General features: G+C 39.5%; 1 protein-coding gene across 12 annotated transcripts in view; it reads left to right on the plus strand.

The window, feature by feature from the left end:
- Positions 1-26,519, plus strand: part of LOC121506005 (protein unc-80 homolog) — a 68,364-nt gene that overhangs the window by 8,599 nt on the left and 33,246 nt on the right. For 11 of the 12 annotated variants that reach the window (XM_041781473.1, XM_041781475.1, XM_041781480.1 and 8 more), the window contains exons 8-26: positions 5,952-6,225; positions 6,331-6,465; positions 6,690-6,906; positions 7,262-7,402; positions 9,219-9,487; positions 9,803-10,144; positions 10,225-10,356; positions 10,613-10,760; positions 14,019-14,167; positions 17,077-17,240; positions 17,734-17,832; positions 17,971-18,179; positions 20,607-20,713; positions 20,918-21,071; positions 23,440-23,612; positions 23,693-23,905; positions 23,996-24,131; positions 26,000-26,133; positions 26,283-26,460. In XM_041781473.1, coding sequence (XP_041637407.1) covers positions 5,952-6,225; positions 6,331-6,465; positions 6,690-6,906; positions 7,262-7,402; positions 9,219-9,487; positions 9,803-10,144; positions 10,225-10,356; positions 10,613-10,760; positions 14,019-14,167; positions 17,077-17,240; positions 17,734-17,832; positions 17,971-18,179; positions 20,607-20,713; positions 20,918-21,071; positions 23,440-23,612; positions 23,693-23,905; positions 23,996-24,131; positions 26,000-26,133; positions 26,283-26,460 — 3,374 coding nt within the window. Of the gene's footprint in view, positions 1-5,951; positions 6,226-6,330; positions 6,466-6,689; positions 6,907-7,261; positions 7,403-9,218; positions 9,488-9,802; positions 10,145-10,224; positions 10,357-10,612; positions 10,761-13,520; positions 13,572-14,018; positions 14,168-17,076; positions 17,241-17,733; positions 17,833-17,970; positions 18,180-20,606; positions 20,714-20,917; positions 21,072-23,439; positions 23,613-23,692; positions 23,906-23,995; positions 24,132-25,999; positions 26,134-26,282; positions 26,461-26,519 lie in introns of all 12 variants that reach the window. The other variant, XM_041781472.1, reaches the window with a different exon arrangement.

A 26,519-nucleotide genomic window follows, 5' to 3' on the forward strand; every position in this document is an offset into this window, starting at 1 on the left:
GAACCCAAGAAGCGGGTTTTGTGTTGAAGCAGTGCAGTGATTTATAAGTGACCCACGCTGACACCGAGCTGGTGCCACTGTCTTGTTGATGGCTAAACATTTCTCCCTGCAGCGGCGTCTGTTGAAACCCACTGCACACAGCTCGCTCCACTCGCTCGTCAGTGAGCGGGCGTATATGAATAGCTCCTCCTTTCCCCAGTGTAATCTGTAGCTCCGAGCGCTGCTGTTTCTTCACTCGACACGCACACATACGGAGCGTCACACAAGCATGAGACCCATCTGACGTTTGCCCGCAAAACAGTGTAATTATGCTGAAGTAATGTGCTACATGTCTGATGCTGGCAGAGTCCCTGGCCTGGCATGACACGGCATGGTTTGAGTCGGTCTGCCCACGGCCAGTCTGCCGTTTGGTGGACTCCAGTGCCAGGCTAAAGGCTCAATCTGTGCTTGATTTGGCAGATGAGGCAGGTTTGACCAGCTGAGACGGAGAGAAAACTTGTAGATCCTTGCCAGTATGGAGTGCCAATGGCATAATCATAAAGAATAACAACTGGACATTACTCATTACTTATAGATATGATAGCCTCCTTTCAAATATAGGAAATCAGTCTATATTTAAGCTTTTATGAGAAGCTTGAATTATGTCAATTTTTGCAACCCCTATAGATGGAGCGACAAGGATGATAGCATTATTTAGCTCCTCACACCTGAGTTTTTGTTTGGAATGCATTTTCATTTTCTCACACTTATTTGGGATAATTTGGACCTCATAAGTTTGAAAGCTCAGCCTTGACTTTGAACAGGAATTAATTTTGATCTAAAAAGAAGTCCAGTATCAAAAATTTCAAAGAAACTGCCTAAAATATATGTGAAAAGTTATGAAAAAGATATTATGTTAAAGTGTCACATAAAAAAACACCCCTAAATTTCTGAAAATGTTTCAATGAAATTTTATCATAAAGCCTATATTTTAATGAAAAATTCCCTCAAAAATTCTATTTACCATCCTGAAAAATTCTCATAGCAAATTCTTCAAAGCATACAGTTATATCCCCCAAAATTCCATGAAAAATGATGGGAAATTCCCTCAAAAATATTCCAACTAATTCCCTGAAAATTCCAATAATTTCCAAAAAATTTAAAATTTCAATTCCCAATCAAATTCCTGAAATTAAAAGAGAAATGTCTCAAGTTTCCATAAGCATACTTAAAAAAAATGAAGCAGTTTTCCCAAATAAGTCAAATAAAATTTGCTCAAAAATAGAAACATTTTTCCTAAATAATTACAAAATAAATGAAAATTTAAAAAAAAGATTCTTCTGAATATCCAGATACAAAACCACATTTTTTACGCGAATACTCAAAAATTTCAACACAAAAACACTTTCAATGAAGCTGAAAAATATACAAAAACCTCTCATATTTTTCATGAAAATTCTGGATATTTCCCAAGATATATTCCCAAAATTATAAATGAAAATTCAAAAAAAATTCATCACAGATCTCCCAGTATTTGAAATGAATTACTCAAACTTCACTCTACAGTATAGACAATTTTCTCAAAAATTAGTACAAACTGCTCTTATGTTGTCGGAAGGCTAGGATGTTAAATCCTCTTAAGTGCATGCAGGATCTTAGGAGGTTAAACAGCCTGATCAAGCTTAACTGTGATTGACTTAGCTGAGTCTGAGTCTTTGATCTGGATTTTTTTTTTTTTAAAAAGGCTGTTTCAGCCATGTGTCAACCATTTTTCTAATGCCTGTCTGACACCTTAATTTTGATCCAAACCAGCTTCAAACTCTTCAAAGTAGCTTTCACATCAAGTTCAACAGTATTATCTGAGAATACAAAAAGTAAAAGGTCAATTACAAACACTGTTTTGCATGAAAATGCTTTATTTGTCATTTATTCTGAAGTGGAATAGATTTCTGTTGATAATTAGGTAAAAATCCGACTGGCAGGTGCACTCCTGAAGAAGTCCATCCTTTACTGATGTTAGATCTTCTGTTAGTACGCACAGTTCTTTGCTATTGTTGCATGATAAAGTACCTGAAATCAATACATCGTTGCTGTTCTTAACATAAGATGCCAATGGCAGTAAGATTGAGGGTTTCCAGTTTTAATACCGTTAAAACCTCCCCAAATGTTCCCGATTGATTTTCTGCTTTACCACGTCTTTAAAAATCAAGTTATATAAGAGGCAGGTCTGAAGCACTTGCCGTAGAGTATACATTTTTAATTAAATATGGCCGACATTTGAACATGAAGCTTGTGCTTGACTGTGATGTACTTCATAGTTTTAGCACAAGGGGGTGCTACTATGCTAATTCTGTAAACAAACATTTTGACAACAAAAACTTATTGGTGTGTTTTTTGTGACTAAATTGTGACAGTGCTGTGCATGGTAAGCAGATTGGCAACCAAAACTATTATATCTATTTTTCCAACTCCCTGATTGGTTGTGGCAGAAAATAGCAGTACCAGTAATATTCCAGGGGCGGAGCCAGTGGTAGCTAGGGCTGAAATTTGATTAGCGACCCCAAAAAACCTGGAAATGATTGTCTATTTGCCTTCTCAGCTATTAAATCAAGCATAAAGCGCCAGTTGGGGCAGGCCATGAAGTCAAGCGCTGCCGTAATTGAGATCAGCTGATCTGACGCAAGCCTTCATTAGCTGACGGCAAGTAGATTTGCTCTAATTGCTCTCATGCTGCCTTATTTAAACTGCTCTTGTCTGGCCATACTCTGTATCTCTGTAAGCAGCTCTTGAAACCCTCCTCCACCCCAGCTCCTCCATTCTGCTTCAGGCTTAATTGGTGTCATTCACTTGCCATTGATGCTGCTGCTGGAAACAGACACACTCTCTTAAGACGTTTATTATAAACATACACGCATTAAACAGCACTTTTTATGATTTAATTAAAGGGATACACTGGCTATTTTTGAAACTAGGGGTCAGTCCACAGCCAAATTGGCATACTGACTTAGAAGAAACCAAAATTGTTGACTCTATGAAAAGGTCTTTCTTGGGTGTTACCTTGTCTTAACTTTGCCCATCAAAACAGAAAAATGAATTTAAAAAATCCTGGCTGTATGATGTATTTTTGCAGCATAATTCCTGCTTTAAGTGCTCTGAATACAATGCACTCTCCACATAAGAGTCTTCAGCCAAATATTAGCATTTCCCACAACCTCGAGGGTTGTTTTTTACTTAAATGTCATCATGCCTTGTCTGTCATCACCCTGAATCACCCAAATAAAAGTGGGTGAAGCATGGTGGAGGTCTGTAAGCCATCCATTACTCATTGCTTGTCGTTGCTTTGATTTGACAACCAAACTCGAGTGCTTCCCATGATCCCTCTGACAGCCAGCAACCAACTGCAAGTCAAAATAAGCCTGACTCCCCCTCCCCCGAGCTGGCTATATTCTGACACACTGGAGCACCAAAGGGGGTTTGTGAGCAGTCACATTATGCAGGAAAGGAAGAGATTTATCCCTATTGTTTCGCTGCACTGCTTTAACAATGATGGATTAATTGCTCTCCTTAGGGAGAGTTTGAGCTGATGTGTGGAAGGAAAGTGAGCTAGATCTGCAGTAAGAAAAAAATGTGGGTTTTTTTAGTGAGAATGTGTTAATTTTATGCTTCTAAGGGTCAAAAGGAGGAGTTGAATTTGAATCTCACCCTCCTCTCCTTCTGAACTGTGACACTGAAGATAAAATCATTCAGCTCCTGTGATTAATGCAGCTTACTCATCCTGCATCGCCAGTGCTTGTGATGCTGATGCTGAGGCAGTTTCCATGGCAACCGCTGGCTGCTGCATCTCTCTTACCGCATGGAGTCGGGGGGCTGGGCCTCTCCTTACCTCTCCTCTCCTCTCCTCTGAGAGGCCCTGGAGGTGGCTGTCGTCACTCGGTCTCTGTGGCAACCTGACACAACAGCAGAAGGCAGAGTGTGTGAGTGTGAGTGTGTGTTGGCGAGACGGCGAAACATGATCCAGCCTGCCTCTGCCGTTCGCTCTCCAAGTGATTCATGTAGATATCGACCATGTCTTCCTGCTCCATTTATTACGACAGCTAAGATTAAATGCCTTCCCCTCTCCCTCTGTCTCTCTCTCTCTCTCTCTCTTCATGGTATCGATATGTTTCTCCACAGCAAGCGGCGCTCTATCCACTCTGCAGCTCTCCAGTCGCTGACCTTCATTCAGGCTTATTTATAGTGGACTCACGTAGGCTTAGGCTCCCTCTCCCTCTGTCCCAATGATGCTGGAGGGGGGCTCTGCCCTTGTTTACCATCCTCCTTTGATGCATTATTAATGAAGTGGTGTGGCGGGAGTTGATGACGGACTAATAGAACAGGAAAGGCCATCACATAATTTAATTGTGTTGTACAGCAAGAAGAAGAAAACTCAGACTAAAGACTCAGATTTCAGATGCTTTGTCATGATTTTTAAATCAATTATCTCTCAGATTTTACTAACTTTGAATGTCTTTATGGTCTCTCTGCTTATGTCCAAATTTTTAAGTAGCACAGTTTTTATTTTTTTACTTGTTAGCGAGGACCCCAGACCCCTAGTCAGAAGAATTGTTGATTTGGGGGCCTTAACATGCTCGAAAACTCAACAAACTTTACAGAAAAATCTCCCTCAGTGGAAATTTTCTTATTTCGGTGGAATCGTGCAAGTCCATCACGCAGGGGCCCCACAGTGACCACAAAGTGAGATAGAGGACTGGGTAAGCGTTACTTCTATGAAAACTGGCACACATGTGTATCATGATTAGATGCAAAAAAAAAGTCTCTTGGGGCCATCCTCTAAAATGTACAGGAGGTGCACTACAAACAGTTAAAGGTCAATTTTCGGCATGTTTTGGTGATTCGCAAGTTTCATATTTTAACCAACTCGTCCAAGGGATTTTATCCGATTGACTTTAGAATTTTTGTGCTCAAACTAGAAAACCTGGAGGTTAAAATTTGTGCAAACTGTGAGTTTTCACCATAGGGTGGGGCCTTGACAGACACCCAAACCTAACAACTTTTTGTACATTTTTTGCAATGAAAACACCAATAATGCCTTGTAACTTTTAGTGCTTATGTCAATCATCACCAAACTTTACAGGAATGATCACACATTGATCCTGAATACATTCATACATTAATATTATTACTTTGTCACAGCACCCCCTTGTGGTAATTGCACATTTCCACCACTGAATTTTTAAAATTTTCCTACTAAATATTCAGCCCCTGTACACAATTCAGCCAAGGGTTATGATTTTTGGTCTGCACATGGGTCAAAGTAAGACCTACAAAAAGCCTCTTGGACCCATGCCCAAATTGCAACAGGAAGTCCACCAGCTTCATCTCAATTTCAAAAAAAGGCATTTTAAAGGTGCCAAATAACTTTAACTCATTATAACTTTAGTAAACAATATCCTGTGATCTTCTGCTCTTTCTTGCAAGACAATGGTATCACACTGAACACACCCACATGTAAACATCTCATCATAGCACCCCCTACTGGCAACAGGAAGTGACACAATTCGGCCATTTCTTCATTTGAATTACTAAGTCAAACCAGTCAAGCTCAGATTTTGATAGAAAGCCCTCAATATTTAGCTACAACACTGACATATCATACTAAAGGAGGCCTTACTGGCAATGGTGAGCATTTCAATATCTCGCCAGTTTCACAGGAAGTTAGTGTAACTCTCATATGAAACATCTGTGAGAACAGGAGGAGTTATAGACTCCGGATTTTATTAAAGAGGCAAGGCCAGGACGTAGGTAGCACTGCTCACTGTGATTTTTATCTTTCTTTTTTCACAAATTCAACTTCCTGTAATAGTTTTTGCTTGAATGTATTTCTATTGACAAAAAGTTTCAGCAAATAGGAATTGAAGTTTCTGAGACAGTGTTTCTAACCAAACAACTTTTTGTGCCTCCCCCTCTTGAAGGACCTCAGCCCCGGCTGGTCTTCCAGCCTCACTCGCCCAGCGAGCGCGTTACGCCACTTACTTCGACGTTGCCGTGCTGCGTTGCCTGCTGCAGCCTCACTGGACGGAGGAGGGCGTTCATTGGGCTCTGATGTACTACCTGCAGCGTCTGAGGCAGATCCTGGAGGAGAGGCCTGAGCGTGTGCCTGAACCTTTGGTCACGCCTTTGCCACGGCCACGCAGCAGTTCCATGGTGGCTGCTACGCCTTCACTTGTCAACACACACAAAACACAGGTACAAAGAGACTGCTTGCAAGAACAATCACAGTTTTTCTTTTTTTAAATGGTTCATTTATGTGGTTCATCATTGCATGTCTTTACCCTGTGCTTTGTCTTGCAGGATATGAGCTTGAAATGCAACGAAGAAGGAAAATCTCTGAGTACTGAGACGTTTGCAAAGGTTTCTTTGACCAACCTGCGGCGACAGGCAGTCCCTGACCTCGCCTCCGACTTGGGCATGAACATCTTTAAAAAGGTAAGGGCCAAACCTCCTGATGCTAACATGCTAAGCAGATTAAAATTAGTCCAGAAAAGGCTAATTTTGCCTCCAAACATGATAGATAACACATTTTTCAAACTGTTTTGTATCTGTCCATTATTTTTTTGAATTGTTTTTTTCCATTTTGAGTGCAAGAAAAGAGCTAAATATGCAGTTATCCATTGGAAAAACTTATGCTTCAGTCTGGGTTGCCTTTTCAGTTTAAGAACAGACGTGAGGACCGTGAAAGAAAGGGCTCCATCCCGTTCCATCACACCGGTAAGAAGCGTCAGCGCCGCATGGGTGTCCCCTTCCTGCTTCATGAGGACCACTTGGACGTCTCGCCCACACGCAGCACCTTCTCTTTTGGTAGTTTCTCTGGTCTGGGGGATGATCGGCGGGCTTTGGACCGCAGCGGCTGGCAGGCCACTATCATGGGTAAGCAGAGTCACGCTCAGAGTCACAAGTCTCCTCCAAGGTCCCTTTGAGTCATGGTATTGTCCATCTAGAGGGATTTAGGTTACTACATTGAGACTGGTGTTTCTTATTATCTCTGATTTACAAGTGTGATTCAAATGCTTAAGGCAATGAGACATTTTCAAGAGTCAGTGAGCTTTAAAGCCTCCTTTCTATGAACCCCCTGCCCTCTTTCACCACTGTGTTATGTAGCTGCTAAGCTGCTGCTTCAATTTGGCTTATAAGGAGGACAGTTCGAAAATAGAACCTAAAATAACTGCAGGAAAAAATAATCCAATATAAATATAAAATGTTTTCTTTTCCTTGTCCTTTCCAGGCAGATTCACTCGGAGAGGAAGCACAGACACGGCGGCAGACGCCGACAGCTTGAGCGCCAAACACTCTCACTCCCATCATTCACTGCTACGGGACATGCCTGACCACTCCAACAGCCACAGCGACAACACGGTCAAAGAGGGTAAGAAAAAAAATGTTAAAAGGCAGTATTAAAATAAGTTGCGCTGATTTTTTTCAGTATCACACAAGCCAATCAAAACACATTTTTCAGTGTAACTTTTTATGGATGTGATCTGTAAACATGACCTGAATATGTATAAAATCAGCACACATCAATATGCAAGGTCAAAACTTAGACCAGGGTTGGGAAACTGGTGGTCTGGCAGCCACATGTGGCCCTCCGACTCATTAAATGTGGCCCTCCACCTCAATTTCAAATAACAATAAATTGTAAACCTAAAAAAACTTTAGAATTATTTTCAATTTCATTTGATTGAAAAAATTTTCAATTTTTTTATTTGTGTTTACTTTTTAATTTTTTAAATTTCTTTTTAATTTGTTTCAAATATACTTTATCTTAAGTTTTCCAATTTCATTAAAAACTTATTTTGTTATTCTGAATTTGTTTTTATGTGTTTTTATTACATTTTCTTTTTTATGTTTTATTCTATTTTTATTTCATTTTTTAAATTTGTTTTCCAATTTCTTTTTTTAAATTCATGCCCAATCTATGTTTTAAAATGTATTTTTAGTTTTTTGATTTCATTACAATTAGATTTTTTTTCCATTACATTCTTAATTTCTTTTATTTTTGTTTTATTTTAACATTTTTTATTTTAATTTACCCTAATTTTATTTATTTTGTTTTTCTTGACTAGATTTTTATTTATCAAAACTTCTTTTATATTTTTTCCCTAATGTGATTAATTTTTAATTTTTTTATTTTGTTAAACTATTTAAAACTTATTTATCAACTTCTTTTATTTCAATATTAATTGTATTTTTTTCTAAATTCCTAATTAACTAATTATTTTTTATCATTTTATTGTATTATTTTATATATATATATATATATATTTTAAGTAGTAAAATACCAATTATTATGTTCTCTGCCTTGAAAAAAAGCAGCTTAAAATTGCCTTAATTCTTTGTTTATCTCACTAAATAAACTATTCTATGTGCACTTGAGTCCAAAAACATAAATGCTGGTATAATAGATTATTAGGAAAGCAACATATTCTTCGTTTTTTTTTTTTTTTTTTTTTTTTTTTTTTTTTATTATTAGTAATCACAAGAGTTAAACTGAGAATATCCAACAATCTGTAACAATTTGGCCTTCTGGCATTGATGATAAAACCATTGCAGCCTTCTTGGTAACCAAAGTTGTTCACCTCTAACTTAGATGATGAGTTACTCAGTGTTATAGTACTACCAAACACTTTTTGATGAAAATAGAATGGAAGCATAATCATATCACTAATCATCAACATCATTAAACCAGATCTGCTGGGCCAACTGAGGCAGCTAAGCTCAAATATAACAGCATTATATAACTAATGATTCTAAGACGAGGGCATACAAATAGCACTGGCTGTGCTCCACAGTCCATCTCATGCATGCAGCTAGGTTTACTGACAGCAAAGGCTTATGAATATGGAAGGTTATTATACAAGAGAAAACAATCTGATGCTATTAATATGCTGTAAAGTTTAGAAAAAAGCTGGGAATCTTGGGGATCTAGATTGAAGTTGTAGGCCTTGAATAAGTCACTTTCTGAGAGATAAATTGCTGACAACTTAAACTAAAACATAGGTATTGAGGAAACCCAAGAAGCAGCTGGAGTCCTTAAATATAATCAAAATCTCAGTTTTGCCTTTCAGTGGGAAGATGATACAACCAGGAACTCAAGTTAGGTCTGGTATAACTGGAAGAATGCCAACACCAAAAGAATCAGGCTCTACAAGGTTTAAGTAGTCCTTGTTCCTCTCCCATCACAGTCCGATCCCAGATCTCCACCATCACCATGGCGGCATTCAACACCACAGTCGCATCCTTCAATGTGGGCTACGCGGACTTCTTCACTGAGCACATGAAAAAACTCTGCAACCCTGTCACCGTCCCCGAGATCCCCGTGGAGCCTCTGGCCTGCGCCAACCTGCCGCGCAGCTTCACTGACTCGTGCATCAACTACTCGTGTCTGGAGGAGGGCGAGAACATCGAGGGGACCAACAACTTTGTGTTGAAGAACGGCATGTTGGACCTCACGGTACGATCCCAGCAAAGCTTTAAACCCACAATATATAGCATGCTTTTTCTTCATATGCCTTATATGGTCAAAATGGTGCCATCTGGTGGAGAATGGTAGAAATGATCAGTTCCAAGGCAAAAGCCCGGATTGACAACCAGATATAGTAAAATGCATGTATTATGCTTTAATGGAAGTGAGATAAAAAAATAGCAGTTTGAATGGGTTTCATTTGGGCATTTTTGGCTCTCAACAGCTTGAGTGTAACTTTTGCTTGTAAATACTGTACTGAAGACTTACTTACTTCTACTTTTTGATTTATTTATTGTACTCCAGGCTGTCCTGCGAGCTCTCTACGCCGTCCTCAGTCATGACATCAGCTCCAGGATCTGTGACGTTGCCCTAAACATCATCGACTGCCTGCTGCAGCTCGGCGTCGTCCCCGGCATGGGCAAGAAGCTGTCCAAGCAGGGAGACAAGGAGAACCAGGAGGCACGCGCCAAAGACTCGTCCACTCAAGGCCTTGGAGGAGGCGCCCAGGGAGGCGGGGCAGTCCCTGGGTCAGGTTCAGGAGGAGGCGGAGATGGCGGCGGAGGTGGAGGGGGAGGAGGAAGTGGTGGAGGGAGCGGGCAAGGGAGCAAAGATGATGTGAAGAATAACAAGGACAATGATAAGAAGGTGTGTTTTTACTCATAAAAGTGGCAGATTTCAAAATAAACCTCCTGTTTGAGCCTTTTTGTGTCCTTTCCGGTATAAAGGAAGAAGGCTCAGGCTTCAGCACCCACCGTCTGGCTCTGACCATGCTCATAAAGATCGTGAAGTCACTGGGTTGTGCTTACGGCTGCGGCGAAGGTCATCGTGGTCTGTCTGGAGATCGCCTCAGGATGCAGGTCAGTCTCTTCGCTCTACCTTAACTCACCTCGCCTGTGTCTGTTTGCAGTTTCCACAAATCAGCACGCTTCCAACACCCAACATACTAAATTCAGTCACTATTAAATATTAACCGTATTGCTTCTTCAGCTCAATAAAAGTTGCATGAAAGTGAAATAAATCCTGAAAGGTTGCTGAGCTGAGAGTCTAACTAGGGATGTAATGATACCCCTGACTCATGATACAATACTTTTGCTTCCATTTCTTCCCTCTCAGGCCCAGAACTGCTTGACCAGCCTCTACAAGCTGGACAAGCTGCAGTTCCGACAGACGATGCGCGAGTATGTCAACAAAGACTCTCTCAATAACATTGTGGACTTCCTGCATGCGCTGCTGGGCTTCTGTATGGAGCCCATCACTGACAGTAAGTATGTGGTGTGCCTGCGACTGCAACCGGATGCAGATCCCGACACTCTAGATAAACATTTGCGCTGACAGCAAATGCACAACAAGGGTTCATCAGGGGTTTTGAATGCTGACACGACTCGAGTCAGGACTGATGCTGCAATAAACAGTCTGTGCAGAAGGGCAACCAATCAAATTTATTCTCATTATCAGCTAAACCAAAATATTTTAATTAAGTGATGTGTGTAGATCTTCAAAATTTCAGAAAAAAAAGGCGAAAAAAGGAAAAACTACAACATGCTAGCAGCTTTGGCAAAGCAGGCATGCTAACATGCTACTACTGGCAATGCTAACATGTTTAATGGCAATACAGTGTGAAAGAATGCTAACATTTGCCGGTGATGCATTGCTTTTATCATAAGTGAATAGCAATCAACATTCCCATCATGCCTAGCACTATTTATAAGTACTACAAATCAGCAAATGTTAGCATGCTAACAGGCTAAACAAAATTAGCTGAAACATACAGCTACATAACCACAGAATAATCGAACTTTAGCATTGTCAGTGTGTGCATGTTAGCATGGTCAGTTTTAAGTTTGTTATGAAGGTCAGGTGTCAAGTCATTTATTTACTTTATTTTTAGACATTCAGACTTGCATTTTTTTTTAATTATTTAAAATTATTTAAAAACATCAGTTTGGACCTTTATTTGAACTACTAAAAAAATCTATTTACTGCTAAATCAAAAATGACAGTGGTTCTAAAAAAATCAGGAAACTTTTTAATTGATAAATAATTAAAAGTTGTTTTCATCTTTTTTTTCAATTCTTTTACTTTTTTCCTTGATTTGGGAAGGCGAGACATCTACTTTTATTTTAATTTTTAATGTTTTTTTTTCTGTTTTTTTCCTAAAAATTTTCCTGTTTTTCTTTTTTAATAACTATTTTAATTTTTCAGTATTTTAAAACTTTTTACTTTAATTTTCATTTAATATGTATTTTGGTTCATGTTCAGGTATTTTTTTTTTACAAAATTTACTAGGTTCTATTTCTTCAATTTCTTAAAAATATTTTTTCTTACTTTTTTTTGGTCAAATTTTTTCGACTATTTTATTTTAGCATTGTTTTGCCAATTTCCTGGGCTTTTTTATTTTTTCAATTTTTTAAAATATTTCATTTTAATTAGTTTTATATGTTTTTTTTTTTAAATTTTCATTCTTTTTTTAACATGTTGAAAAATAGGCTTTAATGAATTTTGTTTTCTTTTTCAACAACTATTTTATTTAAATTTTCAGTATTTTAAAACTTTTTATGTATTTTTTTCTTTAATATTTATTGTGATTCTTGTTTTTTTTTCCTTTTTTATTTATTTTTTTACTAGGTTCTACTTTTTCAGTTTTTTAAAACTTTTTTCTGACTTTTTGTCAAATTTTCAACTATTTTATATCATCTTTTTTCTGGTTTTCTGGGTTTTTTGTTTGCATATTTTAGAAATATTTAATTTCAATGTGAGTTATTTAATTGTTTTTAAATTTTTATATGCTGAGGTAAGGCTTTTTAGCCCTTAATGACTATCGTGGTTGGCTGTTGAAAAGGTCTTTAAAGATTTTATTTTTTGTTGTTAAAATTCTCCTTTTTTCCCCCTTTTTTCCTGTTTGTTTGTTGTTGTTGTTGTTTTTTCAAATTTCTAACACTATATTTCATAACATACTGATAATAGTGTTGTTTTTTTTTTTTTACTGTTTTTTTTTAATATTTAATTTCAATTTGACTTGTTTTTTTAATTAATTGATAATTTTCTAAAACTTAATATATTAAATAACATACTGATAATAGAGTGTGTTTTTTTTTGCTGTTTTTCAATATTTAATTTCAATTTGACTTGTTTTTTTTTTTTAATTAATTGATAATTTTCTAACACTCAATATATTACATAACATACTGATAATAAAGTATTTCTATTGCTGTATTTGTTTACTTTAGTTTGGGCCTTTCTGGACAAACCAACTATCTTAGACTGTTGTGACTTGTGCCAAACTGCTAGCATGGCTAAGAGTGCCCATCACAATCTTGTTTTAATTTTGTTTTGTCATGAAAACAAAAGGAAACCAGACATATTTAAAGAAATAAAACATAAATTCTTCATATTTTTGTGGAGCTGGGGGTAATTTAATCTCTTTAGCATTACTGCCAAAGCTGAATTGTACTACTGCTGTCTCACCCCGCACTTCGACTTTGCATTCCAGCGCTATCTCTGTTTATATATCTGTTTTTTCCCTTCCTCCTTCCACTTGTCCTCGCTCGTCTTTTGTCCCTTTTTTGTCGTCCTCCTCCTGCTTCCATCCCTCCTCTTTTTCTCCATCCACTTTAACGAGCTGAATCCTGCCTCTCCTTACTCACTCATCCATTCTGTACACTTGCCAATCCAAAGCTTTGCCCCATTACATCTCTGCTCAATCGGCGGCTTTATTGCTGAGCATTGAGACACATCGTACATGCCAATTCAGTTTTGCACTGAAATTTGAAGTGTAATAGCATCATATATCAAGAAAAAGACTCTACAATTGGCAAGTTACTGAAACGATGAGTGTTTGAATTCTGAAAGTGAACCGGGCACCTTGTGAAGTTTGTTGGTGTGTGTTATTTTCACGATCTGTGTGTGTATCCAGTTCGCCTCCATTTGGAGGTGGGGGTGCCTCTTCCTTTCTGACACCACGTACATGTCTGTGCTGGCCTGATTGTCAATCAACTTGTGCCCCGCCTCTTTTCTCTTGCAGAGTACGGCAGTGCAGGTGAGAGGTCCAGGAGGGCGAAAAAAAGAAACATCGGTAGATACACATGATCAATAATCAATCAAACACAGTCAATAATATGATTCTTAGCATTAAAATGATACCCGATCAGACCCTTCCCAAGGCACCGCTTCCATTGCTGCACCCCTTACTCTCTCCGAAAGTGACAAAACTCGCCTGCAAGTCAAATTTAGCCTTTTATTTGTACGTTTAATCTAACTGGACCAAGAGAATAAGCCCTTAACTGTTTGTTTTTCTAGCAGGCCTTAGTCACTTGCATGTATTCCCTACCCCCTACCCAGAATCCTTTTCAGTTTGCTTCTCCCCCATATGCTTTATGGACCCTTTTTCCTTTGCCCCCTTCCCCTTTCCCTCCCTGTTGTATGGGCTCACTGTTTTTGAACACAATCCTGTGAGTAATGTTCTGACGAAACCTCCCCCCGTGTGATCCGTGCTCTCTCCCGCCTCCCTTGTTGCTTCCAGACAAGGCGGGCTTCGGCAACAACTTCACCACGGGCGACAACAAGTCGGTGGCGCAGAACATGGAGGCGGTGGTGGTGGGCTGCATGTTCAAGTCGCTCATCACCCGCTGCGCCTCCACCACGCACGAGCTGCACAGCCCAGAGAACCTGGTGAGTGGAGTGTGTGAAATCATCCGTCCATCTGCCTCTGTGTTTGTTTTTTATTTTTCTCTGCGGCTTTGATTCAGGCTCTGATCCACATATCGGCTGCTCTCCCATTAGATTTAGACTCTCTGATTATTTTTGCAGGATGTTGAATTATTAAAGACTCATTTTCCACTGAGCCAAGAGAACAATCATTTACACCCCCTTTGTTAATGCCTGGTCAGAAATGATGAATTAGACATAATCTAACTCTATCCTAAGAAGTCATTTGATCAGAAATGGCGACGACTTCCTGTTTAAAAGATTCGCTTGTGGCCCTCCAAGAAATGCAAACTCTCTTTAGTGCCCTTTTCACACATGCACTTGTTAAAATTTCCTGACAGTCTGCCCCTGAAATCTGCCTTAGTTGCTCTTTACATGCCCTTTACAAGGGAAGATTTTACCTGTCAATGAAGTCAGTGTAATACTTTCAACATATATCAGGGTTTTTCCTGCATATTAAATTACGAGGTGGCTGCCTCCAGCAAATTTGGGCCGCCTCCAGTTCTCAACAGTCTGACATCATGAAACCCTACCCTAACCCAAGCATGGGAACCAATCGCTTAGATGACTGCTGGATGTCACATCTAAGGCAGCAGGCTAAATAAGATGACCCAGACATCCCTCATTTCAGCAACACTCTCCAGCTCTTCCAGGAGGATTCTAATGTGTTCCCAGGCCAGAGGGGATTTATAATCCCTCCCAAAGCAGTTGTCCTCAACTGAATGGTCCTCAGCTTGTCTCACACAAATGTAGTAAATAAAAAAAGCAACAGTTAGGACCCTAAATGGAACAAAATGATTGAGAGATAGGATGAAAGACACTTTTTAAAAAGCAGATTATTCTATAAGGATGTGCATGCAACCTTCAAGTTGAGAACCACTTTTCCAAAGGGAGGCCCATGAGGCATCCTTATCAGATGCCTGAACCACCTCTGATGGTTCCTTTGAATGCAAACGATCGGCAGCTCTACTCCCAATCTGCTCTTCATCCTATCTCAAAGATTGGCCACCCTTCGGAGGATGCTTGTTTCAGCTGCATGTGACTCATTAGTTTGGCCGTAACACAAAGCTGATGACTGTATAGTTGGTGAGTGATGGAACATAAGTTGACTTATATATGAAAAGCCTGGCTTTTTTTTTTTGCTTGGCTCCCTTTTTACTGCAACAGTTTGGCACAACCCTGCTGATACTGCACCAGCAGTCAACAACATTATACCCTTAAGAGTTCCTTTAATATCTTAATGCATTTGGCCTGAAGGACAAAAAATGTCAGCTTCCCTAAAACTGCTGTAAAAATATTATACATTACTATTTTTTCCACTTTAAATGAGTCAGTCTTTTAAACCTACTCTAGCCTGAAAAATATATAGCAAATATTATTTATATTTTGGGGATTTTAACCCTTTAAAGACTAGTATGTTTACACAACTCCACTGTTTTTTTTTACTCTAACCCTAATTTTTTTCAAAAACACAAATAGTTTCCTTCAAATATATTTCAATGAATACTTGATTATTATTATTAATAGGCCCAGATTTAGGAACAAGATTGATTTTGATTCTTTTTTTTTTTTTTTTTTTTTTTGTATTTTATTTTTATTTTTTAATTTTATTTTGCAGTGTCACATTTAAAGAAAAATGACACTCATGGTCCTCAGGACAAAAAAGGTCTGATTCCTAAAATCAGCTCTCAAAAATAAATAAATAATGTTTTTTCCACTTTAAACGAGTCAATCCTGTAAAGGAACTCTAGCCTGAAATATAAGTTTCTAATTCTAATTTCATTTTGGGGATTTTAACCCTTGAAAGGCCATTTTGTTTACCTAACTCCGCTGCTTTTATTAGAACAAAATCAGAAAAACTCAAATAAAATACACACACCATTATCCAACATCAGTAGCAAGTTACCCTTGCAGAAAACGCTAAAAAGTGTGAAATTTTTGTGGCATACTTTGAATGGGGAAAAGCAGCGCCATCTGATGGACAAATACAAAAATTAAAAATTGAAAGCTAGTAGTCCAAAATGAAATCTTAACATTAAGGAATGCATGTGTTAATGTATTAGATAAATGTGGGATCAAAAATATCATTTTCAATGGTTTTCAATAGGACATTTTTGGTCCTTAGGAGGAAATATGTAGTTTTTGTGTTGCTTAGCCATTTTAGGCTTATTTACGGAACTGAGATGACAATTCTTAAAATTTTTCAAAATGAATATCCTCTGGCAAATATGAGTTATATTCATTCAACATAGCCAAAAAGGCTTAAAAATAATGAACTGAATGGCACAAAATATCCCTAGGATCTCTTAAGGGTTAAAAAGTTTAGTCATAAGTGCATGTAATCTTTCTCATAGCTTGTATACGAAAATAAGCAAAGTCTTCCATGTGTTGGATTAACAGCTTCTTTACTGTGTCTAAAGTGTTTCTCCTTTCTTAGGACATTCAGTATTTCTTATTTAAAAATTGTATTATATGCTGACTAGGATGTATTTCCACTTCCCAATTCACAGCTGAAACATTTAGTCTAAAAATAGCCTTGAAATCTCAGAAATGTAAAGTGACTCTCCTATAGACTGGGAGTGCACTGACCACTGAGTTGTTTTCCAAGCCTGGAGGCTGGCGTGACTTGTGTATGTTGGCGGAAGATGACACACTTTTCAAGGCAGGCTTTATTATGGCACTGTTTCAGAGGCCGCCCACTCACAAGCTGGAGCTGGATCCTTCACAAACACTAACTCATAAACACCACCCGTCTCTGCATATATAAGCAAATGTACACTCTGTTGAAGTTTAAAGTTACATCAGCCTGATTCTGTCTTTACCTTCCTCTTTCACACGCTTTTTTTCACTTTGTCCGCCCTCGTCCTTCACAGGGTCTGTACTGCGACATCCGCCAGCTGGTGCAGTTCATTAAGGAGGCCCATGGAAACGTGTTCCGCCGGGTGGCACTGAGCGCGCTCCTGGACAGCGCCGAGAAGGTCACCACCACCAAGAAACCAGAGGAGAAAGAGGAGGCAAAACAGCCCGGACCCAGGAGGTAGCGGCCAGAAATGGTCCAAATGACATCACAAAGTGTCACACCACAAAGTAGTGGAAGTGAATATGCAAAATGAGTGTCAGAGCTCTGCTTACCATCACTGCTAGCTGTTTTTTTTTTATTTTTTATGTTCCTTTCTGTCCCGTCTGCATCTGTTTCTTCCTGCTTGAGTGGCTGACTTGATGTTACTTAAACTGTTGAGCTCTGCAGCAAACAACAGATAGCTCTAATTAACAAGGATGAATGTCTGAGCTTGGTAGGTTAGGATTTTCAGCCCTAAAGTTCCACACTAGAATATGACCTGATAATGTCAGCATAAAAACTGTATTCCATTGCCAGCTACTGATTAAAACCTGAATTAGAGCTTGATTATTTTAGAGATTAAACAAGACTTTCACGCAAAAAATGGGCTTTATTGCATGAGAAGAGTTTGTCAGTCAGACTGCCTGAGCGCTTTATCTGTGTGTCGTGTTGTATGTGCGTGTGTGCGCAGGTCAGAAGCGGGTGTGTCCGGGGAGAAGGGTCAGGTGTCCAGTGCTGCAGATGAGTGTCGCAGCTACATCTCCAGCAGACCCCCCCAGACCCCCGAACAGTGAGTGTCCACCTCATATAGCACCATGTTTGTCCAGTCCAGCATCCATTCCTCTGTTCAAAGATAGAGATGCGGTCATGGCGCTTAGAGAGATTTAGATTCGTTAAAGATGAATACCTTCATTTCCCATTGCTCTAGTGATGAACAGATCCCTGGTGCTCTCCTGGGCAGGAAGGACTTTTGGAGGAAGATGTTCAAGTCGCAGAGCGCCGCCAGTGACACCAGCAGCCAATCGGAGCAGGACACGTCAGAGTGCACCACTGCCCACTCGGGCACCACCACCGACCGCCGCTCCCGCTCCAGATCCCGGCGCATATCTCTTCGCAAGAAGCTAAAGCTGCCAATAGGTACAGTAGAAGGCAATATTTGCGAAGTCTGTTTGCTCTGTCTTCTCATATCAAGTATTTTAAAATGCGTCCATGCTTTTAGCTGACTGTACCATAGACTTAGGTAAAATGTGATTAGAAACAACATTTTGAAACAGCTTTTTAGACGTCTTTGTAATTTATCAAAAATAAGAGACTTCTCTATTGCGTTTTAGGTTGGCTATCAGCTAGAGATTGGCTCAAAAAAACATCAAAATTAGCTAACTCAACCGAAGATTTTAAATAAAACAAAATCTTAATGTTAGTTTGAATATGGATTATGTTTTTCAATTAATGATACTGTGATTTAAATATCACATGGGACACTTCAAATGAGAATTTTGAGGTGAGTTGGCGGGAATTGCACCACAGTGATCCCAGGAGAGACTACTACATTACTCAACTCAACTACTAACCTCATTGCATAAGCTGTTAAGTTCACAAACAATGGTGCTTATAGTGTTGGATACTTCAAACGGGAATTTTGAGGTGAGTTGGCAGTAACTGCACCACAGTATTTATGAGTAATGTGACACAAACGGATAGCTCCAACTAACCAGGGTGCATGTTTGAGGATGTTTTAACCTGTTTAGAGCACTGTTGGTTAGGATTTTCAGCCTTAAAATTCCATCTTCCAAGTCAACAAATTTAGCAAATTCAAACAAAGAATATAAATGACACAAAGTTGAAAATTTTAGCTCTAATGTTGGTTAATAATTGATGAACTTTTTAAATTAATGATACAGTGATTTAAATATTTTTATAGCATGGATTTGTAGCCTTTTGCCTGCTTATCCAGTACGACAAAAATAAAAAAAAGAAAAAAAATCATCTAATTTAAAAAGCACACACCAAGATCAAACAGCATCTCCGTGGACTTGTGCTCTTTGCGCCTTTGAGTCATTCAGGGCAAATTAACCTTGTTGCATAAGCTGTCTGATTCTCAGAGAACTGAGCTAACAGGCACCAACACTTCAAATGAGAATTTTGAGGTGAGTTGGGGGTAACTGCACCACAGTATTTATAGGTAATGTGAGACATGAACGTTCTAGTGGTCCTAGGAGAGACTGTCTACTCAGCTCAACCACTAATCTCATTGCACAAGCTGTTTAATTCACAAACAATTGTGCTTATAGTTTTGGTGCTTCAATTGAGAATTTTGAGGTGAGTTGGCAGTAACTGCGCCACAGTGTTTAGAAGTAATGTGACACAAAACAATAGCTCCAACTAACCAGGATGCATACTGTTGGTTAGGATTTTCAGCCCTAAAATTCTATATTCCAAATCAACAAATTTAGCTAATTAAAACAAAGAATATAAATGACACAAAGTTGAAAATTTTAGTTTTAATGTTAGTTTAAATATGGATTAACTTTTTCAATTAATGATACTATTATTTAATATGATTTTGTCGCGTTAAGCCTGCTTAACCTGTGCAAAAACATCAAAAAGATGCCATTTTATTTAAAAAAGTACGCACCAAGATCAAACAGCATCTCTATGAGTTGGTGCTCTTTGCACCTTTGAGATTTTGTGCAGTCATTTGGGGCAAAATGTGCTCCTTGCTTAGCAAATTAACTTCATTGCATAAGCTGTTTAATTTCCAGAGAATTGGGCTAACAATAATGGACACTTCAAATAAGAATTTTGAGGCGCCCACGGCATTTATAGGTAATGTGACACATGAACTTTCCAGTGATCCCAGGAGAGACTGCTCAACTTCAGTCTCATATGCACAAAAGAAGAGCAAACTGCACAGAGCAGAACAACTATATAGAGGATGTTTCACTTTGTATCAGATGTATCACTAGGATGTATCTTCATGATTATACCTCATTGCATTGTCACCTTTGATATTCACTCATTGGAACACTGCTTGATCACTTCATCTCTTTGGTCTGTTTTGTGTTCCCTCTTTGTGTCCCAGCATACCGTAGGACTTCTCGCCATCCGCTCACTCTCTCTGTCCTACGTATGTGGATGTGGAACCATCTTCATACAGTGTTTGTGTCATGTTTGTGTTGGTCATTTCCCTCCTAAGTGTGCACGGTGTTCCAGACCCGGTCTGATTGTGTTTGCAAATGATGGAGACTGGATAGAAACTTTCCATGCTGTTTATTGCCACAGGATTACGACATTTAAACTAAAATAAGAAGCCACTGGTCATTTAAAACACATCTCGACATGGGTCTATTTTTTCTATTGTCCCATTATTTTTTGTACTTTCTTGTATTCTTTTATTGCGTCTGTAAATCTTTGAGTTCAGGTCCCCTGAATATACAAAGAAATTCTTTCTCCCTGTTACTTTCTTCCGTTTAACTCTGAAGCGTATGCATGTGAGCTTTGCCTTCATGGTACAGTGCATAAAATACATTTGAAGCTTGGTGTTGATTTTCCATGCATTTCCAGGAAACTGGCTGAAGCGATCCTCTCTCTCTGGACTGACGGACGGGGTCGAGGACTTGCTGGATATCAGCTCTGTGGACCGACTTTCCTTCATACGTCAGAGCTCAAAGGTCAGAGGGAATAAAGCACAACTAAGATAATAATAAAGCAACGAGAAGAGATACTGTAGTAAAGTTCTTTGTCTTTTTTGCCTAAATGTCATCAGTCATCTACCAGGGAATTTGGTGTGGAAGTGTAGTCTTTGTGTGCAATATCCCAGTGATCAGGGTTTTAATTCAAAGATAAAATAGCATAAAAGTCTGTATGTGTCATAGGTGAAGTTCACCAGTGCGGTGAAGCTGTCAGAAGGGGGCGCTGCGGGGCCGGAGTACGGCAGGGACGAGGAGGAGAATTTCTTCAAGCGGCTCGGTAAATGGAGGTCTGGCAGGAGGAATCCATCCAAGCTTCACCACACAGAAGAGAAAGATGGTAGACCTCCCCCACCCCGGGGTGCCCCCCCTTGCCCACCCACGCCCCATCGTCCTGTGTCCTCTTTCCCTCTCTCTCACTTCGCCTTTGTTTGTCCCTGTGCTGTCGTGTCTTGTCTCGCCTCACAAATCGTGGCCTGTTCTTCTTCTGCCAGTTCCTCCGTCTGCCATGATCAGTGTCGGCTCTGTCCGTTAGCTGCCTGCTACACTCTGTTAGACTGAATGTTTCATTTTCAACACATCATGGTCTGTATGTGAAAATACACTTTGTTTATGATTGGCACATTATAGACACCAAATAGCCTCCATAAAGTACATATGAAACAGTTAGGGCACTTTAAGTTTAGATTTAGCAGAGGAACTAACAGACAACACACCACAAAATGATCATTTAGGGGTAGAAAGTAAAAATTAAAATTATTGTATCTGGATAATACTAAACCTAAACCTCTTTGGGGTTTTCCTTAGTTTGTGGTGTGTTATTTTCAATTTTATCCCCCTTACCCTAACCCTCTAACCTCTAGGGTTCGGGGCCTAACCCCAACCCTCTTTGGGTTTTCCTTAGTTTGTGGTGTGTTATTTGGTGCAAGCATTTATGAGCACTTTAATTGAGAATTTTGAGGTGAGTTGGCGGTTACTGCACCACAGGACTTAGAAGTAATGTGACACATAAACAGATAGCTCCAGCTAACCAGGATGAATGTTTGAGGTTGTTTAAAACTTGGTTAAAGCACTGTAGGTTAGGATTTTCAGCCCTTATTTCAATATTGTCCCCCTCCCCCTTACCCTAACCTCTAGGGTTCAGGTGCCTGGCCTTAACCATCTTTGGGGTTTTCCTTAATTTGTGGTGTTATTTTAGATGTCATCCCCCCTATCCTGACCCTAACCTCTAGTGTTTGGGGCCTTACCCTAACCCTCTTTGGGTTTTCCTTAGTTTGTGGTGTGTTAGATTGATAGTTATCCCCCTCTGTAAATTTTCAATTTCTTTGCATACAAATTCTGCTGTTGTGAAAAATAGCCAGTAAGTGTAACCCCTGACAGTGAGCTGAAAATATACGTCATTCTAGTTCTGGCTTGGATAATGTCTCTCATTTCCTACCCCACCCACGGTGGGGTGGTTTGATACATATGATCTTGGGTTGTCGCGACTCTGATCAGGATATTCTGGAAAGATAATCTTAAGAACCATCCGATAATCAGGATTTTGCTGGCTTTAGTCAGGAGGACTGGCATGATTAATGTAGCGTGCCCGCTTAAGTCAGAAGCAGGATAAAGGAGGAGCTGGGGTGGAGGAGGGTTGCAAGAGCAACTTACAGAGAGAGTGGCAGACCTAGACAGGCCAGTTTAGAAAGGCAGCATGAGTGCGCTGAGCCAATCACATGCTTAGAGTGGATCAGCTGGTCGTCAGCTGATTAGGACTTGCGTTAGATCTGCCTGAATCAACACTAAACACTACCTTACTACCTTGTTGCTAACTAAGCCAACGAAGTGGCCATGGTAAACAAACCCAGATTTTATGAATTATAGTATTTGTACCATGGTTATCGTCAAAACTAGTAACCACTTAATCCCTAAATCCAGGATTACAGCAAAATCAAATGCTTGATTTAGTTGCTAGGTAGAGCAGACGTTCAGATGTGTTGAAAATTCCTTCATAAGGTGTTCCCTTGAGTCAGCAATCCAGTCAGATTATGTGTTTTTGTCCCTGCAAAGACAACCTGGAGTTGTCTGCAGTGATTCACCCTGTCCAAGCAGATATCAGCATCACACCGATCTGTTTGTGTAACCGTGTTGTGACTCTACATCCCCTCCTGTCCACCTGTGCACGCCCTGTTCTCCTCGACAGCAAACCCCTTCCTTCTTTCTGCCGCTCGCTGGTAGAAAGAAAGGAAAGGAGGTGTGTGGGAATCTCTCATATCTGAAACCATCTTTCTACTGCAGAGCGACTCTCTGTGCTGCGTGTGAAGCATGACGCTGTCGGTGCTCTCCCTGTCTCTTCTGTGGTGACGTCTGGTGGTATTTTCCGATGCCTGAGTATCAGTAAAGTGATCAAACATAGAGCTTTCTTCTGTGTGGCTACGGTTACACTTGGCAGAAAAATGCTCTAATTTACAGTTTTTATACATCTAAGAAATTTAAAGTCCAAGTGTAACCTCTGCTGATGGCTGTGTGTTCATCTCACACTCAGCTTCATTTGTCAGTGGCTTTTCGTGAAGTGTTCTGGATGGTGATGTTGCTTCCTGCAATGTCGATATTCAATCTGCACAGCAATCTTTACATTGCAACCTGAATTTGTTTTAAAAGCTCTCTTCACTTGTCCTGTTATACCCTTTTTTTTCCCCCTTTTTCTTTTTGGTGCTTTTCTTCAGGACCTCACGGCTTTCAGGAGCGACTTGCAGCGAGCCAGGAGGCCATGAAGAACAAGAACGTGGTCAATCTGGGTGCCATTCGACAGGGAATGAAACGCTTTCAGTTCCTTTTAAACTGCTGCGAGCCTGGAACCATACCCGACGCGTCCATCCTTGCTGCTGCTCTGGATCTGGTACATTAACGAGTAAATTCCACCCGTTTTGTAAAAATGTGTCGTCAAAAGCTACCCTGTTATGTTTTTACTTTTTTCAGGAGGCACCAGTTGTAGCCAGGGCATCCCTCTTCCTTGAATGTGCCCGCTTCGTCCACCGCTGTAACCGTGGAAACTGGCCTGAGTGGATGAAAGGCCACCATGTTAATATCACCAAGCGAGGCCTGTCCAGAGGCCGATCTCCTATCGTGGGGAACAAAAGGAACCAGAAACTGCAGTGGAACGCAGCCAAACATTTCTGCCAGTGGGGAGACGTGAGTTCAGACTTTCTATAAAGGATTTCAGTCATTCATATGGCTTTGTAAAGGTTAAAACTCTGCTTATATGTGTTTTTATCTTTATAGGCGATTGGTACAAGGCTCAGTGAGCTGTGTCACTCAGACAGCGAGAGTCCTGCAAACATCCTGGGTTACATTTTTGATGAAGAAACAAAACGTAGAATGAGGAAAGAAGATGAAGAAGAGGACTATTTAGATGACAGTGAGTATGAAAAATACATTCAGTAAAGTGAGAATTTTGAACTTTTGAAGTGGGGTTTGGTGGGGTTCTCCACAGTAGGAGGTATATTGAGAGGGGTCTGGCTACAGACATTACATTTCTGACGGACATTCTCACAAACTTTTTTGCCAGTATAATGTATTTCCAGTTTTAGATTTTTTTTTGAAATTCAACTTTATTCATATAAAAAAGTCTGTCAGATACATTCATGAAATACCTACATTTTAAACGTCACAGACTAAGCAGCACTGCATTGATAAAACAGAGAAAAAGGTGTAAAAACCGGGGAAAACTGTGTAAAGGCTTGTTTCAGAAGTAGTTCAACAAATGGTAGCTAGCTTTAGCTATGTTAGCTATAGCAATACCCAACATAGCTACACTAGCAACATATTTAAGTTACTCCAAAAGCCAATGTAGCTAAGTTAGCTTTAGCAATGTGAGCTTGAGAAAATGTAGCTAAAGCTAATGTGGCCAATCTACTTATGGAATTCAGTTACTACATAAGCCAATGTAGCTAAGTCAGCTTTAGCAATGTGAGTTTGAGAAAATGTAGCTAAGCTAACATAGCTATACAAGCTACATATTTCAGCCACTACATAAGTCAATGTAGCTAAGTTAGCTTTAGCAACGTGAGCTTTAGCGAATGTAGCTAAAGATAATAAAGCTATGCTAGCTACATTATTAAGTTTCAATATAAGTCAGTGTAGCTAAGTTAGCTTTATCAATGTGAGCTTTAGAAAATGCAGCTAAATCTAACAGCCATGCTAGCTGCCTAATTAGCTTTACTTTGTAATCCAATGTACCTGAGTTAGCTTTGGCACTATGAGCTGTAGCAAATTTAGCAAAAGCTAACATAGCTACACTAGCTATGTAATTGCCATTTCTACATAAGCTGATATAACTAAGTTAGCTTTAGCAATGTGGGCTTTAGCAAATGTAGCTCAAGCTATATTGAACATAGCTCCCCTGTCTATTTTATCTATCTATTTAACATTATATAAACCAATGTATCTAAGTTCGCTTTAGCAATGTAAGCTTTAGCAAATGTAGCTTAATCTAACATAGCTACTCTAACATCATAATTAATGTTCCTACATTAGCCAATTTTGCCAAGTTAGCTTTAGCAATGTGAGCTTAAAAAAGTAGCAAAAATAATGTAGATAGCATACGTAGCTTACATAGCTGCTTTGTGAGCTTAGCTTGAGCTATGTTAGCTACATAGCTACATTATCTTTATAGCGTTCTCAGCTCACAGAGCTTCATCAGCCATGTTTTTCATGGAGGATGAGTTTTTCTCCAGTAAGCAGAGTGTTTACTCTTCTTTATTGCAAATTTTTTAAACAAGTTTTGCAGGTGAGGGTTTTGTCTTTTAACTTTTGGTATCCTAACAGTTACCTTAACCTTTACCCTGAAACGTAAGTTTAATCTGATTTTATTTTGAAAGTCTTAGTGGGTATTTTCTTTCTGAGATGTACATTGTCTCAGATGAATGGTCTACAACCAGTCTGTCTTGGGTTTATATTAGCCCCTGGTGCTACTGGTTAGCTCTGTCTGTCTATGAGAAACCCTCAGGAATGTTGGCATTAAAACAGACTAAACCATGTAGCAGATGGGTGTGCTTGCACTGTGCAATTTTGATAATTCTGAGATTTATTTTGGGGCTTTAAAGCCATTATTTATGAAGGGTTAGAAACAGAGATGAGGGAGTGGGGGGTATTTCATCCAGAAAGCAACCAAAGGCTGGACTTGAACCCTCACTAGCTGTACACCTAAATTAATTAACGTGATTTATTTCGCCTGTCCTAGCTGTAACCCAATTTTTGTTGTTTTTATCATTTCTCTCCCTAAAGACACTGTCAATCCTACCAAATGTGGCTGCCCCTTTGCTCTAAAGATGGCCGCCTGCCAACTGCTGTTGGAGATCACTACCTTCCTTAGAGAGACATTTCCATGCTTACCACGCCCACGCACTGAACCACTCGTGGTTAGTCATCAAATCAAATGTTATATTTATTCATTTATTTTGCAATTCAGAGATTCTATGGGGAAGTTCAGTCATTGTAATTGTAGATATGAACAGAAAAAAGTAAAGGGCAAATGTGTTAAGCAAACTTAAATGTATATTTACTGTAGGATCTGGACAGCGCCCGCCTTCGTCTGGACCCAGAACTTGGCCGTCACCGCTATGAGAGAAAGATCAGCTTTGCGGGGATCCTCGACGATGAAGACGGACATGATTCACTCAACAGCAGCAGCCACACGCTGAAGTCTGACACCACCGGTGAGGATAAGAAAACCCAGGAAGCTCAAGGTGAGATCTCGCTCTCTGAAACAAACTTAATTCATGGTTTTTTATCAGCACAGTCTGAT

Source organism: Cheilinus undulatus, linkage group 24, assembly GCF_018320785.1.
Source record: "Cheilinus undulatus linkage group 24, ASM1832078v1, whole genome shotgun sequence".
In the NCBI taxonomy this organism is placed as follows: Eukaryota; Metazoa; Chordata; class Actinopteri; order Labriformes; family Labridae; genus Cheilinus; species Cheilinus undulatus.